This window comes from Boleophthalmus pectinirostris, unplaced genomic scaffold (assembly GCF_026225935.1).
Source record: "Boleophthalmus pectinirostris isolate CB_2022bp ecotype Guang Dong unplaced genomic scaffold, ASM2622593v1 HiC_scaffold_21, whole genome shotgun sequence".
Taxonomy (NCBI): domain Eukaryota; kingdom Metazoa; phylum Chordata; class Actinopteri; order Gobiiformes; family Gobiidae; genus Boleophthalmus; species Boleophthalmus pectinirostris.
Genome location: NW_026571175.1, coordinates 26,051,365 through 26,070,732, shown reverse-complemented (window position 1 = coordinate 26,070,732; position 19,368 = coordinate 26,051,365). Strand labels below are relative to the sequence as shown.

General features: G+C 38.0%; 1 protein-coding gene across 2 annotated transcripts; it reads left to right on the top strand.

Moving 5' to 3' along the window:
• Positions 1–971: 971 nt before the first annotated feature.
• LOC110168930 (synaptic vesicle glycoprotein 2A-like) lies at positions 972–18,559 on the top strand. 2 transcript variants are annotated; one of them, XM_020934426.2, is made up of 13 exons: positions 972–1,190; positions 1,474–1,861; positions 4,595–4,775; positions 5,152–5,303; positions 7,240–7,373; positions 7,456–7,545; positions 8,924–9,031; positions 12,022–12,110; positions 12,192–12,356; positions 12,428–12,561; positions 14,859–15,065; positions 15,158–15,317; positions 18,277–18,559. In XM_020934426.2, exons 1-13 carry the CDS (start codon positions 972–974, stop codon positions 18,458–18,460), a joined length of 2,211 nt encoding a protein of 736 aa, XP_020790085.1. In that variant the 3' UTR covers positions 18,461–18,559. The 2 variants fall into 2 exon arrangements, with proteins under 2 accessions (XP_020790085.1, XP_055013361.1); XM_055157386.1 differs by lacking the exon at positions 14,859–15,065.
• Positions 18,560–19,368: the final 809 nt, after the last annotated feature.

Below are 19,368 nucleotides of genomic sequence, written 5' to 3'. Positions count from 1 at the left end.
TCGCTGCTGCTACTCAGATTCAAATGCAAGGTTGGTTTTATTTCTAAAATTATTCTATTGACACAGACATTCACATTGACAGTCTGGAGTCATAACAGTTTTGCTTCGGGTGTTTTGTGGAGTGGGTAAAATTGTTTTTAGTGACAGGATAACTATGGCCATTGACATGCACTAGTCTAGCACCAGCAACCTCTGCAAATACAAGGACTGGATGGAATATTTAAAAAAGTGTCTCCACACGTCTCCAACACTCTGGCTCACTAGGAAATGAGGTCCTATGTCCAAAATTAAATTGTTTTGAAACATCTTATTAACATAACGCAGAGAACACTGAGTGAATACATTCAAAAGGCCCACATAAAGTCATGCAGTATTTTCTCTGGAGCAGCAACAGTGAAAACATTTGGCAAATTGATAAAATAGTCTGTTGTCTTGATTAAATTACTTAACTTAAATATCTTAAGTTAGTATTGGTATTAAAGCTAATCTGCTTGTGCCAGGTCATCTTATATCCAACAATTATAGTTTATTTTGTGAGTGTTAAAATTACTTGAATTTAAAAAGTTTTATCATGATTTGAGTCAATTTCACTTGACAAGTAAAATAATCTATCAATAGAATGAAACTTTTTGCATTTAAAATGTGAAAATACTTCTTGCTACACTTAAGATGAGAAAAACAACAACTCTTTGCACTTAAAATAAAAAAAACACAATGTAATGTTGCTTGAACTTACAAATAAGATTAGAGATAATTTTACTTTTCAAGTTGAATCTACTCAAATAAAGTAAAATATTCTTAATTTAAGTCATTTTAACTTACCTAGAGATATTTTTTGCAATGTATAGTGACAGTATTTTCTATCGTTCTCTGTCCATAGGTTTACACATCTTTTCTTGAGAGATTTGGATCCTCAGTCCAGACAGTGAGGTGACCACTGCAGCTGCTGGTTCCCACTGCACCTGTCCAAAATGGAGGACAACTACCAGAACCGGACTGCCTTCATTAAAGGTGCCAAAGACATTGCCAAAGAAGTCAAACGGCAGGCCACGAAGAAAGTGGGCCGTTCTGTGGACCGAATGAGCGACGAATATGCCAAACGCTCCTACAGCCGCTTCGAGGAGGATGACGATGATGACTATCCCATGCAGGGGAGCCAGGATGGAGGATATTACCGTGGAGAGAGTCAGGTCTGAACTGAACTATTCTAATGTTTTCTATTGGTGGTGCTTTAATGTGGAACTTTTTAAAGCAAGAATAACACAGACTATTTTAGGGTTGGACAGAATCTTGGTCGTTTTAGCCAGTCAACTTCCTCTGCGGATCTGAAGCACTGAGTAAATGAAGAGAAAGATTATCTGCAGAGGAAGATTATCTGTACACTAGATATCATAATAACTAGATTCCAGACTAATTTTAGACTGTTTTTTTGTGTATAATTCAAGCTAAGTGACAGCGTTTCCCTGTTTTTAGGCCAACGATGATGAAGGAGGACACAGCGACTCCACAGAGGGCCACGATGAAGATGACGAGATCTACGAGGGCGAGTACCAGGGCATCCCGAGGGCGGACTCTGGGAAAGCGAGCATCGCTGGAGGTCCCGGGTCAGTCCAGGCAGGGGCACAGCAGTTCACCGATATCGGGGTGTCAGATGCAGAGAGGAGGAAAGATCAAGAGGAGCTCGCCCAGCAGTATGAGACCATCCTGCAGGAATGTGGCCACGGAAAGTTCCAGTGGAGCCTGTATTTCGTGTTGGGGCTGGCGCTGATGGCTGATGGGGTGGAGATCTTTGTCGTGGGGTTTGTGCTGCCCAGTGCGGAGAAGGACATGTGTCTGTCTGAGCCCAACAAGAGCATGCTGGGTAAGTATATTCATTTTGTCTTCTTTTAAATTTAACGTTTATTTCTTTGGATATGTCTTTGCTCTGCCTGGAATGTTTCCCAGTATGACATTAAACACTCCTACCTCACATTTATTCAATTACAGGTGTTTTTATAACTCAAAAATACCTAGAAAAACAGACTGACTGCGCAGATCTGACCTGTAACTTGGTTTGGGTTGGTCTTCATGAAGATAGAAAGGTTTAATGCCATACTGTGAAATAGTACAGACAAAACAATGACATCTCCATGGAGAAAAGCTACACAATGCACCTTTAAAGGGACAGTTTGGAATTTTGAACATAGGACCTCATTTAGTAGTGAGCCAAAGTGATGGAGACATGTGGAGACACTTTTTAAAATATTCCATCCAGTCCTTGTATTTGCACTCGCTGGTGCTAGACTAGTGCATGTCAATGGTCATAGTTATCCTGTCACTAAAAATAGTTTTACTCACTCCACAAAACACCCGAAGCAAATCTATTATTACGCCAGACTGTCGATGTAAATGTCTGTGTTCATAGAATAATGTTTGAAATAAAACTAACCTTGCATCACATGAATCGTCGCATGTTGAGGGACTATTTTCTCATATATCAGTCCGCTGCTGCCAAGCTTTCTGTCAGAAAGTACAACTCGCTGCTGCTGATCACACATAAATCCTTCAAATGCAAGGCTGGTTTTATTTCAAACATTATTCTATCAACACAGACATTCACATTGACAGTCTGGCGTAATAATAGTTTTGTTTCGGGTGCTTTGTGGAGTGGGTAAGACCATGACCATTGACATGCACTAGTCTAGGACCAGCGACCTCTGCAAATACAAGAACTGGATGGAATATTTTAAAAAAGTGTCTCCACACATCTCCAACACTCTGGCTCACTAGGAAATGAGGTCCTATGTCCAAACTTCCGAACTGTTCCTTTAACCAGTTTAACACATAATTTAACACATAAAAACTGCAATAAAATGACTGGATCACACATTAGGTCATTTTATTGTTATGTTTTATTTAATTAAAATATTTTGTTACTTTTTCCTTCATAGTAAACAAAAACAGAACTGGAGAAAACAGTGAGATACACACCATAGACCATTGTAGTCACTTACGACTCTTTTAACAGTATACTTAAAAAATTCATTTGCAGAAAATAAGTGTCATTTAAGATTTAAAAAATGTAAACTTGCATTTTTCTTTGTTAAGCAACTATGTGCACTTCTTTAGCAAACCCAATCCACTATTTTTCCATTAATGTTATATGTAACAGAAAATGTTGATGTTTTTGCAAATGAAAAATGTATTATCAGGTGCGATATGAGTTGAATATTTGTCTTAGGTCATGATATGCTGAAAATATTTTTGCTACATATTTATTTTGAATAATATTTATTCAAATATGTCCCAAAGAAATCAGGGCAAATGTAGAAAAGAAAAGCTCATTATTTCAGAATGGATAAACTGTGAGTATTTCCAGTTAACTCGGTACATCTTTGTTCTGTGCCTAAATTTCAATCATAAATCTATGATCAGTTCAGTTCTCAGACTGGAAAATACATTTGGAGCCATGGCCAGGATGACAAACACTGCCTTTGTGTGCATGTTTGTTTTATACATAATAGAGAAGCAGGTGATAGTCTCCTGCCCCCACAGCTGCTTTTGTCAACAGCACCAAAGAACCTCTGCGCTTTATCACAAACAGACCATCCACATATTACAGGAAAGGCCCTGAACTCAAGCCCAATCCATATGTGAAGCAGAACTGCTCAGTAAAACAAAAGATACCTCAAAATGTGTGACATTTTTAAATTTGCGTCAATACCATCTTATTAATGCCCAATCTTATCAGCTCTCAGAAGTAAGACTGTGCCTGGATAGTACTGGGATGGGAGACTACTGGGAATACAGGTGCTACCAGGAGAACATCGGCTCTTATTGGAACTGTTGTTGTGTCCTTAGACAAGACCCCCATATGAATGATGCACTTAAAAGCTCTTTGGGTGTCTTGAAAAGCACCATATAAATTTTGGGTCCCTCATGATTTGATACGATACACAACACATGGCTCACAATACAATATTATCATGGTATGGCGATACATGTGATGACTGATATATTAAACATGATATTCTGTGATATAAAGCTGCTTTTTAAGAACTAAACAATAACAAACAATAACAACATTATTTTAGATCATCAAAACAGTGAATATGTCAAGTGTATCACATAAACTATACCGTATCACCACATTTAAGTATCAAGCTATATGATATTTTTTGCATACTCCAGGTGTAAATCCAATGAATCCATGTAGGTTCAGACAACAGGATTAACCATGAATCTAGGGCTCAAAGGTGCATTGTGGAAATTTTCTGGTGGAGGGTCTTCATGGAAACCAAACCAGACCAAGTTAAAACTCAGATCTGTGGAGCGGCAAAACCACTCACAGTCAGAATGCCTTTTTTCTAGGTATTTTTGAGCCGTAAAACCATCTGTAATTGTATAAATGTAAGGTAGAGCGGTTTAATGTCATACCGTGGAACATTCCAGGCAAAGCAATGACAAACAAGCAGGTGACGGACCCACAACCAAAAAGTTACACGGTGCATCTTTAAGCTATATAAATGGAGACGCAAGCAAGGGAGACAAACACAAACTTCTTAGAAAAACATATAACATGTTGAATGTGAACCTCTCTTGTCCCTCTGCACAGGTCTGATTGTGTACTTTGGGATGATGGTGGGGGCGTTCTTGTGGGGGGCTCTCGCGGATCGAATCGGACGTCGCCAGGCACTCCTCATCTCTCTCTCCATCAACAGCATTTTCTCCTTCTTCTCCTCCTTCGTCCAAGGATACAGCACCTTCCTGTTCTGCAGACTGCTCTCCGGAGTCGGGTAAACAAAGGAAATCTGTGTCATGTGTTTAGAATCTTTGTACTGCCAACTGCTTTTAGATAGTGGATGCATTCCTTCAAAAAATTATGTTGACCACAAATGAATATTTTTGGGGTTAAATTATGTATATATTTTAAACAGATCAACTTATATGATTTGCTTTATGGTGGAATGTTATATTTATTTAGGGCCAACATTTCTTTTTGTCTGTATCATTTTTATAGACTATTTTCTTAATTCTTAACTCCATTTTCATTCATTATTGTTTCTGTCTGTCTATTGTCTAAGATATTTTTTCTACATTTAATTTGCTTTTAATTTGGTATATTTAGCAGGGACAGTGTGCATTAATTAAAATGTTTAATTTGTGTTGCAGAATTGGTGGATCTATTCCTATCGTTTTTTCCTATTACTCTGAGTTTCTGGCTCAGGAGAAGCGTGGAGAGCACCTGAGCTGGCTCTGCATGTTTTGGATGATTGGAGGGATCTATGCCTCTGCCATGGCCTGGGCCATTATCCCACATTATGGTGAGCTAATAAAGCCGTCACGGCTGAATATACAATATTCAGTCATAACAAAGGAGAAACATTTTGCAGCTCATCCAAGCTGCTTCTTCAGTTCTGGTCAGACGCTGATGGACACTGCCTTATATCTGCTGAAAGGAATGAGCTAACTACACTGACTACTCTAAAACTAACACACCTACTTGTTTACAGTTTCTGTTTGTTAGCAAGATCTATTGAACTGAACTAAGTGGGGACTGTGCTGAGTCATATTAGCATGATCATTAAGGCCCCTAATGGTTGCTAATGATGTTTGAGCCTTGATTTTTGTTCAAAGATGGATTGTTTTGCCTACCAAAAATAGCTTCTTTAACTCCCCTCTTAAACCATTTCTTTTCTTTGGCTAAGATCTGTACCTCACTATCCTTAAAGGAGTGGCCCGTGGCTTTGAGATGGAGTTGTACAGCAGACTGGGTCGTCGCCACATTGCTTTGTTTGCGGCTCGGTAGTTTCAGAGTAGTTTAGGAGTAATTAGCTCCTTCCTGCAGGCAGATATGAGACAGTGACAACCAGCAATCTGACCAGAACTGAAGAACTGAAGAAGCACCTTGAATGAGCTACGAAACATATTTGATCTCCTTTGCTATAGATCCTACCTGGATGACTGAGGAATTTAACAAACATCAGAACAATGTCCAGTCATGTAATCATCTCCTCATCTCCTGTTATCTCATCCTATTACTGTGAAGAAGAGCTATTTGAACCTACTCTGGGATCCATTAATCTAAAATATTGTAGTTGAAGTTACAATTTTATATTATTATTTTATATTATTTTAAAACATTTGATACGTTTGGTTAGCCCAGATAGCGTCCTATTCTCAGCCATAGTCATTAATATGTTTTATATCCATCCATATCCAACAGTATTAAAAAAGATACATTTTGCTTTCAGTGGTTAATGGCACTTTGCCCCATGTGTCTGACTACAGGTGATATATAGTTCACTAATATTCTCTTCAGTAGCAAAGGTGCCAAAGACAATCCATGTATAATCTTTTCTCCGCGGTCCTCATTTTGACAGTGCAACATTGATGTTACACCGAGTCTGAGCAGCGGTGGGCGTGTCTTGGTACAGTCTTGACAAGTGTATCTCTGGATCCAAATGTCCAGGGCTCATTTTATCGGAGCTCCTGTTTACACACTCCACTCTGCAGCTGACCTTTGACCTCCCTGGAGGCACCTTACTCTGCGTCACTCACATTGTGTATTGATTTTGGTCTGTGTTTTATGCCTAAGGCCAGACACTACAACTTGCTACATATCTGACATAAAAATATTATATTTTACTGCCTATATAACATTGCAATGATATTCCCCTCTTATTCATTTTTTACTCTGCTGATTTAGTTTTTTAATTAACTGTAACTTTTTTGGTGTAGACCCTTCACTTTCTACATGGATTTTAATGCCTTGAAAATTCAAGTATGGCATAAAAATACAAACATATCAATAACAAGACAAGCTAGTCACAGAGCCCTCACCAGAAAAGCTACTTACATTTATTTACACACCTTTATTGTTTTGATGCCATAGCCTCTTTTTACCTGTTGTTGTTTTACATGAAAAACTGGTCCCTTTCACTCTGTAACTGCTGTAGTGAACCTCGTCATTTTGGTCTTAAAATGTTTGTATTAACCATAGACTGTATAAAGAAGTGGACTAATCGAGTGTGACGTCACCCACAGCTTTTAAATGTACAAAATAGTGAAAAGAAACCCCAACAGGATCATGTAGAGTGGGTTAATATGAACATTTTAAGACCAAAATGAGGCTCACAGCAGCAGTGACAGAGAGAGGGGCCACAATTTTCCAGTGTAAGTCAATGGGAGGCAGGGTCAGAAGTCCACTTCTTTACATAGTCCTTGGTGTTGCCCTAAGATCTGTCTCTGCTCCCTCAGGATGGAGTTTCCAGATGGGCTCGGCCTATCAGTTCCACAGCTGGAGGGTGTTTGTGCTGGTCGCTGCATTTCCATCTGTGGCAGCCATAGCAGCTCTCAACGCCATGCCCGAGAGCCCACGCTTCTACCTAGAGGTCCGCCGCTAAACATTATTATGACAGTGTGTGTGGGCGGGCTTTGAGCTATGCATAATATATTTGAGTGTCTCCTCAACAGAATGGGAAGCACGATGAAGGCTGGATGATACTAAAGCAGGTCCATGACACCAACATGAGAGCCAAAGGGTATCCGGAGAGGGTCTTCTCTGTGAGTAAGACTAGGGATACACCTTTTTCAGTTATGATACCGATGTCAATACTTGGACTTTAAATATCTGCCGATAACCAATATTAACAGATATCAGTGTAGGGACAAAAAATTACACTTATTTCCTTAAACACACTTAATTTATTACACATGAGCTCCAGTTGTTATTTATCCTTCAAATAACTAGTGAACAGTTTTGTATAAATAAAAGTTCAAACATTAGGAGACGTTTCATTAAAATAAAGGCCCAACCAGGATATCGCCTGGAACAATATCATGAAACCGATGCCCAACAAATTTTTCACTAACTGTGCTGATATCGGATACCAGTATCTATATCTCTCTATCAGCATATCCCTATACAAGACATGCACAATAAACAATGAACACTAAGCATTTTATACATAATATCCCAGTTACTGTGCTACAAAGCATTTACAGTATTATTACGTTTATCAAAATAAAAGGCAAGATTTGGTTTAAAATGACGTATGTTTGCACAGCTTGGTTAGATTTGTACAAACTTTATTAATTCTTTATTGATTAAAGAATTTACTTTACTCGAAACTACAAATATATGTACCAGTCTACATATATGAATTAAATATAATCTTTTCTGATTTGAAGGACAACAGAGGATTCTTGTCATGACAAATCCTTGAAATCAGCAAGAAATCCTGATAACTGCAACTAATAAATATGAAAATGCCAACAAGATCACTTCAAGATTCTATATTGAGCAACATGGACTTTTATGAGCTTTTAGTTGTATTGCTGTTACCTCCCCAAAAACATGCCCAGAGTTGTGTTTTGTTTTATTTACAAATACTTCATTTATCCTATTATTAGTTTGTCTACATCTCCAAAGCTCAAAATGCTCTGTTCTACCTTGTGATGTCTTGAAGGATTTAAATTATTAAAAAAAAAAAATCTAATTAACATCTACCTTTTACCTTTAGTTCAGTAGACACTGACATTTTCAGGGCTAAAATCATCCAAATTATTCTAGTGAAGGTGTATGGAGTTTAAAAACATAGTCTAGCACCTGTATTACCACATGACATCACAAGGTGAGTGTTTTGTGTGTTAAACATGTGTGAATGAAACAAAACACAACTCCAGGTTTATGATGAGGAAACAACATTATAACATAGATGAGAAAATAGTGCAATATGGGCCCTAACATGTATGCAAATGTATATATATACAAAAGGCTAGAGATAGGGAAGATACCTTAGATTTTGAGCACCAGCCTTTTATTGCTGCACTGTCTCCTCTTCTTACCCTTTTATTGAGTGCACTGAAGGAGATATGACAAGATTTAAATTAGTCTCTTGTCGTCTGGCGATGATTGAAGGCTGTGTTTTGTCTCCCTCAGGTCACCACCATTAAAACAGTGAAGCAGATGGACGAGCTGGTGGACACTGGAACTGACACTCCGGTCTGGCAACGCTACCGCCTCAAGATTATGAGTCTGTCCCAACAGGTCAGTCAATGAGTCGAAGGGCAGACAAAGGGTGGGCAGATTGTCCTATTGATTACATTGCTCTTTGCCATGACATATTCAAAAGGTAAATGCACAAAGTTCGAACCTGATCATTTCTATTAGTGAGCCAGGGACTCACTAACCTGATTCATCAGCCGCTTTCACTTCGTAGAAACCGTCTGACCTTGCAGCATTAGGATTTGTTTGCTTGACAGTAGGCGGGTACATTTTTTCATTTAAACAATCGCTACTATTTGGTCGGGATGTATGTAATGTGCCACTAACGAGGGTAACAGGTGTATTATGCTTTTCTCAAATCCCAGTAGGAAGAAGGGCAATAATGTCTTTCCCCTGGATAAAATTCACCAAACATTCTCTTTGTTCCGGCTTTAAATTCTTGATCTCAGGAATCGTTGCCAACACAGAATGTATGGTTCATCACTGATTGGCTAGTGCCCGAACTCGCACTTCTGGGATTTTTCGTGAACTGTCTAATGTATTCCAATTCCTGACCTAGTCGCTGGAGAGAAATGAAATCAAGCAGAGGCACTAGATAGCTCCATCCTGGCTAGGAGCTCACCTTAACGAAAACGAAAATCTGCAATTAAACAAAATTCTGTACCTAGAGTTGTGTTTTGTTTTATTCACACATGCTTCAGTTATCCTATTATTAGTCTGTCTACATTTCCAAAGTATTAGAGGTCGTTTTTTGCCTTTTGTTCAGTAGATTGTAGTAGTAGGGCTGAAAATATCCAAATGATTCAATTGAAGGTGTTTGGAGTTTAAAAACACATTGGAGCACTTCCTTTATTACCACATTACAACATAAGGAGTGTTTACGTTGGAGAGAAGAAGCCTAAACATGCAGGGTTTGTGTGTTAAACATGTGTGAATGAAACAAAATCTCTTGGTATGTTTTTGATGAGAAAACAACATTATAACATCGATCAGAAAATACCATAATATGGGCTCTTTAAGATATTACCTGGTCTAAAATGTATGAGAAATGTTGTCATACTTACTGTCATTGCCAAGTCAATATATACCATAATTAAGCACCTTATGGATTTGTCTCATACAAAGCTTGATTCATTGGTACACCAAGATCATTGATTATTGATCTTAAATAAAATCTAACTGACTTGCTGCCCCTTGAATCCCTATTCCGCATTATAACTTGAAATATAGCTTGTAGATTTGCCCACGTTTTCACTACTGAGTGTTAAACTAATGGGCTATTTCATAAACGGTGCACATAATATGCGTGGTGTATTTTTCGCAGTAAAAGATTAATTGTGTGTAGGAGTAAATCGTGTTTGCAAAAAAATAGTTTCAGCTTCTCTCCTCAGAGCTGTAGTGTTTTGTGTGTGATGGTTCTTTGTATTCAGGCTATGCTCTCTCACTGTACACGCCCACTGCTCTTCTTAAAATCTATCCATCTATTTATGAACCTGTAATAGCAAACATGACATTTTCTCTGCGTTCTACTTAAACGTGCATTGTGTAACGTTTCAAGTGGAGGGTCAATCAAATGCTTTTCTCCATGGAAATGTCATGCATGGTATGGTATTAAACCTTTTTATCTTAATGGAGACCAAACCAGACCAAGTTACAGGTCAGATCTGTAGAGAGGCGTCCCCACTCACAGTCAGAATGCCTGTGATTCAATAACATATCTATCTGTTTAATGTCAGACTGTGGAACCTTCAAGACAGAGCAATGACATCCATAGAAACAAGCAAGTGATGGACCCTCCACCAGAAACGTTACACAATGCACTTTTAACCCTCTCCAGGCAGGCGTTGCAGATTTGCAACAGCTAAATTCCAAGTACCTACTTACTCCACATCCATATTTTATGAGCTTTTTTTACTCAGGAGCCTTTTTTCCCATCCATGCTGATAAATGTGGGCAATGCAGACTGTGCAAGAATGGCTACACGCAAACGGCCTGCCAGAAGTGCAAAATACTTTTTTTGTTTACAAAGGATAAAAAAGTCAGAATTGTATATTACTACCCCATATTATAATTTTCCCCAAATATCAGATTTTTCCTGATACTAAAAATTAATTTGAGCCTGAGAGGGTTAATGAAAAAGTCATTGATTCATCAGCCGGTTTCACTTCGTGGAAACCATCTGACCATGGCATTAGGCATTAGGATTTATTCACTCGACAGTAGGCGAGTACTTTTTTATTTAACCATTCGCTGCTATTTGGTTGTGACGTATGTAATGCTCCAAATCCCGTAGGAAGAAGGGCAATAACGTCTTTCCACTTGATAAAATTCATTAAACATTCTCTTTTTTCCTACTTTAAGTCCTCAATCTTGGGAATTGTTGCCAACACAGAATGTTTGGCTTCATCTACATCCATCTCGACTGCTTTATTTACTGTTGTGCTGTACCACAAAAGAGAACCAGACAGGCGCTTGAGTTTGACTTCATGGCTTCATAGCTCTTTGCTGATTGGCTGGTGTGCGGTCTACAACTTCCGGGGTTCGTGCAAACCGTCTAGTGTATACCAATTCCTGACCTAGTCGCTGGAAAAAAAATTAAATTGAGCGGAGACACTAGGTGGTACCAGCCTGGTTAAGTCATTGGTTCAACATAATGTAAATTTGGGTCTGAGTACTGGTCTGAGATACCATCTCCTTGATAATGGTCTTGTATCAGTTACTTTTCTTCTTTTTATGCTTCCAATCTTTCTTAAAGGAGCACTGTGTAACTTTTCGGGTCATGGTTCCACCACCTTGACAAAAAATTGATTCTTACTGTGAGTGACTCTACATATCTGATCTTCAAATGTCACAAACTGCTTGTCTTCATAGAGATACCTATGGTAAATGCTGTTCTGTGGAAGGCATTAATAATATCTCCATGAAGACAAGAAGGTTTTGGACCATCCCAGAGAAAAGTTACATAGTGCACCTTTAATAACTTAAGACTTTTGCACTGCTTTTCAGTAACTTTTTTGTTACTCTTTTTGCAGATTCGTAACAACATTCTAGCCTGCTTCAATCCAGAGTACAAACGCACAACTTTTATGCTGATGGCTGTGTGGTTTAGCATGTCTTTCAGGTACAATCAATATAAAACTTTACATTATACTGTATTTTCCACAGCCTATGTATTTATTTAATTCTGTTATACTGTGTGCAGCTACTACGGTCTGACAGTTTGGTTCCCAGACATGATCAAATACATCCAAAAACAGGAGTACGAGTCTCGCACAAAAACATTCACCAAAGAGCGAGTGGAGCATGTGACCTTCAACTTTACACTGGAAAACCAAATCCACCGCCAGGGATACTACTTTAACGATAAGTGAGTAGTGCTTTCAGTGGACAAACGTGAATCATAAATAAAGTGCTAATTGGAACTATGAAATCTTGCAGGTTTCTGAATTTGAAAATGAAATCAATGGTGTTTGAGGATTCAGTTTTTGAGGAGTGCTACTTTGAGGACATCACATCCACCCACACTTTCTTTAGGAACTGCACTTTCGTCTCAACTTTATTCTACAATACAGGTAAACAGTGACTGATGTTAAATTAGATTCAGTCAAAATTTTAAAATAAACCAAGAAATCTTATTCACTCAACATTTCAAAATAAATCAAGAACTAAAATCTAATTCAGGCAACATTTCAAAATAAAGCAGGAATTTTCACAATGCCTTTAAGATATTGAGCAAACCATCTTCAAAACTCACATATGTCTATTTTACCAACGTGTTTACAGAAGGAAAAGGAAAATCGATGCCTGAACGCAGTGTTAATTGTTGTTTGTGTTGTTGACCAAGCCTGCAGAATGTGGGCGGTGGGGGAGGGTAGGCAAAAAAGAGGAAGTCAGTTAACCTTATATTAAACCAACGGAGATTTTAAGACGCCAAAAACTAAACCAGCAGCTTACTGGGTTTTTCCAGAGCTCTTTTATATAACCTACTTCTTACTTTTTTGGGCTAAGACATAGAAGGTTTGCGATAAAGCTGCAAAAATGGAAGACTTTGATAATAACGATCGCTTTTAGATGTTCAGATGTCAAGAGCTCCATAGTTTAAATCAGTGTTTCCCAAACTTTTTTTCCGGGGAACCATATTATAGGTTTTGCCAGATGAAGGCCTAGTGCCGAAACTTTGCACGGTTTGTCCTAATAACTCTCACAATTTGCAAGTAAGATGGTGTGCGGGATTTTTGTCTATGTTCTCTGGCTGCTCACTCTCCTCCAACGCACCCGTCTCAAGCAATTGATGTGCGAAGTTCTCATCCTTTTATATCAGGGACACATATTTTAAAAGTCACAAACCTTCACAATCCAAGTCAATAGACATTATTCTTAAATCACAAAATAAAGGTGGATTTGACCATTATTGAACATTAATGAAGATATTTTATTGTTGACTGAGTGATCATATCTCTCTGAACAATTAGTATTACTCAAGTTTTAAACAGTAATTGAACCAGCAGTAAAAGGTACCCATAAGTTGCCTATTTGGACATTAAATGTAGCCCATTTCTTTTTCTTTTCAACATTAAATTGACCTGTATGCAGATCGTGACAAGGTGACTCAAAAACAATGGTTTAAATGATTTTAGGATGATAATAATGTATGTAGAGTAGATTCTGTCTTTATAGTCCATACTTGCTAAATTACTGATAGATTAGGTAATGATTTCAGTGTGTAAGTAAGATATAAGGGGTGTTCAATCGGCAGGCGCACTTGGTTGGTTTAGATTGTTCACTGGTTTAACAGCTGTTATCTTTGGGAGGTGGAAACCAATGATATATAATAAGGCCTTATTTATATCTCATTGGTGGAAACAATGGGTCGGCTGAAGGCTACCACGGGAACATCTGTTAGTCATCTCCATGGTGACTTTTCTGCAAGTGTCACCGTAGCGACGTAAACAAATCCGGCGCGAATCCGGCAGAGGTGTTTCAGCCTCCAAAGCCGCAGATGTGAGTGCATATCTCATGAATAATGAGATCAAAATAATACTAACAAACCACAAATGTGACACCTGGAAAAAATATTTATGCAGTTGCTTTCTTCTGTATTTAATTAGTGAATGAGAATTAGACACAGCAATCAATTCTGAGTTAAGATGTTAATTACTAAAGTTGGCACTCCTTCATAACTGTTTTTCTGCTTGACAGACTTTGCCAATTATATTTGCTGTATAATACATAGTAATTTAATACTAAGTTGCATTTCACTGTTGTTTTTGTTGTTACAATATGCAATTATACACATTTGTTGGGCTATTATAAGTTATTATGTTAAATATTTCTCCTCTTGCTGAACTGAACCACCAAGCCAGTTGCCTTCTGTGCATGTTGGGCTGCTTTGAGAGTGTTTAAGCAGCAATTTTGAGTATTTAAAGAATAATTTCTGAAAGGTGCGTTATGTAACTTTTTTGTTGTGATTGTCTTGTGCTTGATGTGTCATTGCTCTTCCTGGAATGTTCGACAATATGACATTAAACAGCTCTACCTTACATTTATTCAATTGCAGGTGGTTTTATTGCTCAAAAATACTTAAAAAAACTGGCATTCTGGCTGTGAGCGGGGTTGCCTCTCCAGAGATCTGACCTTTAACTTGGTCTGGTTTGGTCTCCATGAAGATAGAAATGCTTCATACCATATTGTGAAATGTTACAGACAAAACAATAACATCTCCATGGAGAAAAGCACTGACAGACCCTCCACTGGAAAAGTTACACAATGCACCTTTAAACTAAATACTAATTAAACTGTACAAACAATCCTTCAGTGGTTTTCACAAATGTTGTACCGAACACTAAAATCTTTATGTCTTTCCTCTCAGACTTGTTCAAATACAGGTTAGTGAACTGTAAGCTCCTGAACAGTTCCTTTTATCACAGCAAAGAAGGCTGCATGTTGGACTTCAGCGATGACTTCAACAATGCTTACATGATTTACTTTGTCAACTTCCTCGGCACCCTGGCCGTGTTGCCTGGCAACATTGTCTCCGCTCTATTAATGGACAAAATTGGTCGTTTAAGAATGCTGGGTGAGTAAATGTGAAAAGACAGCTCAATTTGTTAGCAGATGATGAAGAATGAATTATTTTCAATTTTATTTTGTTTTTTTGTCATCACACAGCGGGGTCCAGTGTCATCTCGTGTGTCAGCTGTTTCTTCCTCATGTTTGGAAACACAGAGTCTGGGATGATCGCCCTCTTGTGTTTGTTTGGAGGTATTAGCATCGCCTCCTGGAACGCCCTGGATGTCCTCACAGTGGAGCTCTACCCCTCAGATAAAAGGTACCAGTCACAAAGGTCTCACTGTTTTACTGTTCATGCAATGTGTAATTAGCAAGAAACTTATCTGGTTGTGCAGAAAATACTGCAATACAATACTCAGCTAACAATACTTATTTGTGCTTACTGCTTTTAGTCCTAATTGAGACATCAGCTTTGATCAGTAGTGTAATTGTAACCTACACAGCGCCCTCAAGTGGTGGTAAAGGATAGATGTACAAATGATACTCTGCAGTGACATCACACTGGGGGCGTTCTACATGTGTCTCTATTGGCAGAATGTTCAATGGTTACCATGTTGACACAATGCACGCATTAGCAAACACTGCAGAAACACATTTTCAGGAGCCTCTCATTAATACGAGGGTTCATGATCCTGTTTATCAATCAAACTTTATTTGTATAGCACTTTTCATACATTTGAAATGTAGCACAAAGTGCTTCACATGCAACAGAAAAAAATTACAATAATTAAAAACAACAGCAACCCCACCTCCACCCCAGTGTTTCACCCAAATACAACAGAAACATAAAACATTAACATAAAGCTCCTTAAGGTTATAGTAAAAATAAAAAATTGAAGAACTAAAATTAGATGGAGACTAAGTAAAATAGTAATGATAATTTAATTTAAAACAAATATAATAATAATGCAATATGTTTAGGAGTTTGATTTTCAACAAAAAAGGTGAGAACGACTAACAGAAAAACTGTTTGCTCAGCACAAACTATCTCACATGTTGTAGTTCCAACTAAGTCTGCTTTTTTTGGTTGTTAAAATTAAAGATTCAGATTAAAGTCTTAACAAGCCTCAGACAGAGCAGTGCCTACAGTTAGCATCACTCCCCCAGGGAATGTTTATGGGATCAGCTGCAAAGTATCAATAGACTCATCTGCAAAACAAACTACATGCATGATATTACAACTGCTGCTCGTATTGCTACTTATCATACTATAATGTGGCATATTTCCATTGCTACGAATGGTCGCTACTAAAACAGCTGATCTTTCACTGCCTGAGCCAAAATCATTACCTGCCCAGCCCTCAGTGATGAATCGGGTCTTCCTGTGGAGTCTGGCACCAGGACAAAGCTGTTAAATTTGCTCCTGTAAAAGTGATATTGATTTTGTGTGTGTGAGAAAGACACTTTTAGGTCTCTGATGTGTATTTCGAGGTGAAAGAATTTACTGCCTTTCGCCTTTTGACACAAGCTTATAAACTGATGTCTTTATTTCCATTTGGCTACAGTATAGTTTAGCGCCTGATCATTTGCCAGACAAAGTTCTGCTGCCAGTGAAGCTTTCAAATTGTGGTTTCAGTGATAAAATGTTACCTATTTTCTTTGTGGCCGTATCTTGTTTCTCTATGCTACTCTATCTGAAGTTGTCTCAAACAGAGCAGCTTTTAAGGGGCAAATACTGTTCGGCCAATTAGAGGTAGTCTAGCAGAATAGAGAAAAGTAAATTTAAATTACAGTAGCATTAATTGTTGAACTAATTATTTGAACTAAAGTTGGCTTACATTTCCATGTATTCCCACATAGATTTAAAATTGAAAATATCTGTTGGGAAATTATGTTAAACAGTGACAGGACAAGATCTTTTGAGATAAAACTGCCACAATATCGTGCACACATGAAGAAAATTATCTTGTGATCCTGATTATTTTTCCATGTAGTTCACGTCTAGATTGGCCGAAAAGAGTTTAAGTGCTAAATTTGTTGAGATAATATCTTTTGTAAATATAAATTATAGTTTTACACCAATGAAGAAGCAATTTCTGAAGAAAAGTTGAAAAAAAATGTTGAAAATTACAGCAAGTAGAGAACAGAGGTGGGACCAAGTCATTGCTTAGCAAGTCTCAAATAAGTCTCAAGTCTTTGACCTCAAGTCGGAGTCAAGTCCCAAGTCAAATACAGCCAAGTCCAAGTCGAGTGCTGAGTCACTGGCCCATAAGTTCAAGTCAAGTCCAAGTCGTTTGCTTTGAGCTTCAAGTCATTTCAAGTCTTTAAACTAAAGTTCCAAATATAGCTTAGATTTTAGCAATTTATGATTTTTTAAAATAAATTGTACTTATAAAGCCATAATTTATTTATATATGAGTATTTATAGAGTATATAAGAGTTGCAGAAATGCAATGTTTTCCTTTTTAAACATCTTAACAAGTTCTTAGTGTGAATCATTATGGTCAGAATAGAAAAAAAATCTGATTTAAAAGTGCTTCTCAAGTCTTCTCAAGTCACAGGCCTCAAGTCTGAGTCAAGTCCCAAGTCACTGACCTTCAAGTCAAAATGTTAGTCCATTTTATCAATTCAAGTCTCAAGTCCTAAAAATAGTGACTCAAGTCTGACTAGAGTCCAAGTCACAACTTGCAAGACTTGCATCTCTGGTAGAGAATTCTGTCCAAAACGTTTGTCACAATTTTCATATGAGAAACTCTCTGATACTGTGAACATTATTTCAACAAAATAAATGTGTTTTCTTCTATTTTTATTCGTCTAATAAAAATATCTGTGTACATTAGAGGAGTTTTGGCCCAGCGTACGTCATGGTTGCTAGGTAACAGGAAGTACAGTTTGAAACCTATAAATTGGCAAAACTATAAAAAAAAAAAATTAGAACTTCATCTTAAATCTTAAATATAATGATGTGAACTGTGTTTTGGTTAAATGAGTAGTCCAATTTGACATAGATACTTTAATGGCTACTAAATTACATGTAGTTCCAAAAAGTAGGTCTACATCTACAACAAAAATACAATTATTTTATAATAAATGATTTCAGAATATCACCGTTTCTTGTTCTCTTTGACCTAATCTCGTGTCTGTTCTTGTGGAAATTCTGTCTCATCCAAGCTGTAATGTTAAATTATTGTATTTGCTTTGACTGAACACTGAAAAATCATCACAAGTCATCACATCTCATCACATTTCTAACCACTGTATTTCCGTTTTGTGCGCAGGACCACAGCGTTTGGCTTCTTGAACGCCCTGTGTAAGCTTGCAGCTGTTTTGGGCATCAGTATTTTCCAGTCTTTCGTGGGGATCACAAAAGCGGTGCCCATCCTGTTCGCGGCCGGTGCCCTCGCGGCCGGCAGCTTCCTCGCCACAAAGCTACCTGAAACGAGAGGCCAGGTATTGCAGTAAAAACCAACGCAAGCCCCCAAATGCAGGGCCCAGTTACAGCTACTACAGCCTTTGGACATCTGAGAGAGCTGCCCCATCATCGAACCAGAGCAAGAAGACTGCCACCCCCATTGTAAGCCCAGAATCCTTTGAAATGTACATCAATTTTTCGCTTTAGAGACATATTTGAGAAGAGCACACACCTTTGACTGAAATGAAGACTTTATTTTAGCTGCGCAAAAGGCAAATGTTGTGTGCTGCTTGAATAAACTGTTCATTTCTGTGAGAGTTACGGAGAGAAGTGAAGTTTGGGACTGACTCAAGCCACTGGAAGGAAGCACTTGCTTAAGAAAGATACAGATATGAATGCAATGTTATGTTCTTACTTGTCTCTGGTTTTCAGCGCTGCTCTTAGTTGTAAAATTATATGTTGATTATGTAAAATAAGGGTGAGACTATTTGAGACATCTCCTTGACTGTTTACCACTGCTTGAGTTTACAAAATATTATAAGACATTCCACATAGGCTTGATATTAAGAAATCATTTGATAGGCTATACACGGCCTTGTCCCTTTTATGTACATTTCTGATGTTTACATTCACCTAAAACCTCAACGATTACTTTCACAGGATTCTCTGTCCTAAATGGGAACTAGTTTGTGTTTCGTGTGGTCAAATGTCATCTCTCCCTCCTGTTGTCTAACGCTATGGCCGTGTGGTAGAAGTAGGACAGTTGGAGGTGGAGTGGTTGATGTGAGAGTGATTGAATTTGTGTGTTTTGTTGTTGTATGGCTGAAGAAGGTCCTAAATATCCCCATCCATACTCCACAACACTGTATGCATTTGACTATTATAATGGGATAAACTGCAGCCATTATAATGCCAATATAAAGAGAATAGGCTCAACAAAACCACTTAGCGACTGTAG

Coding starts and splice junctions, on each gene's coding strand:
- LOC110168930 (XM_020934426.2), top strand. CDS start 972: ATGGAGGACAACTACCAGAACCGGACTGCCTTCATTAAAGGTGCCAAA. Junction 4,776..5,151: donor AGACTGCTCTCCGGAGTCGG/GTAAACAAAGGA, acceptor TTTGTGTTGCAG/AATTGGTGGATCTATTCCTA. Junction 12,111..12,191: donor TGGTTTAGCATGTCTTTCAG/GTACAATCAATA, acceptor TACTGTGTGCAG/CTACTACGGTCTGACAGTTT.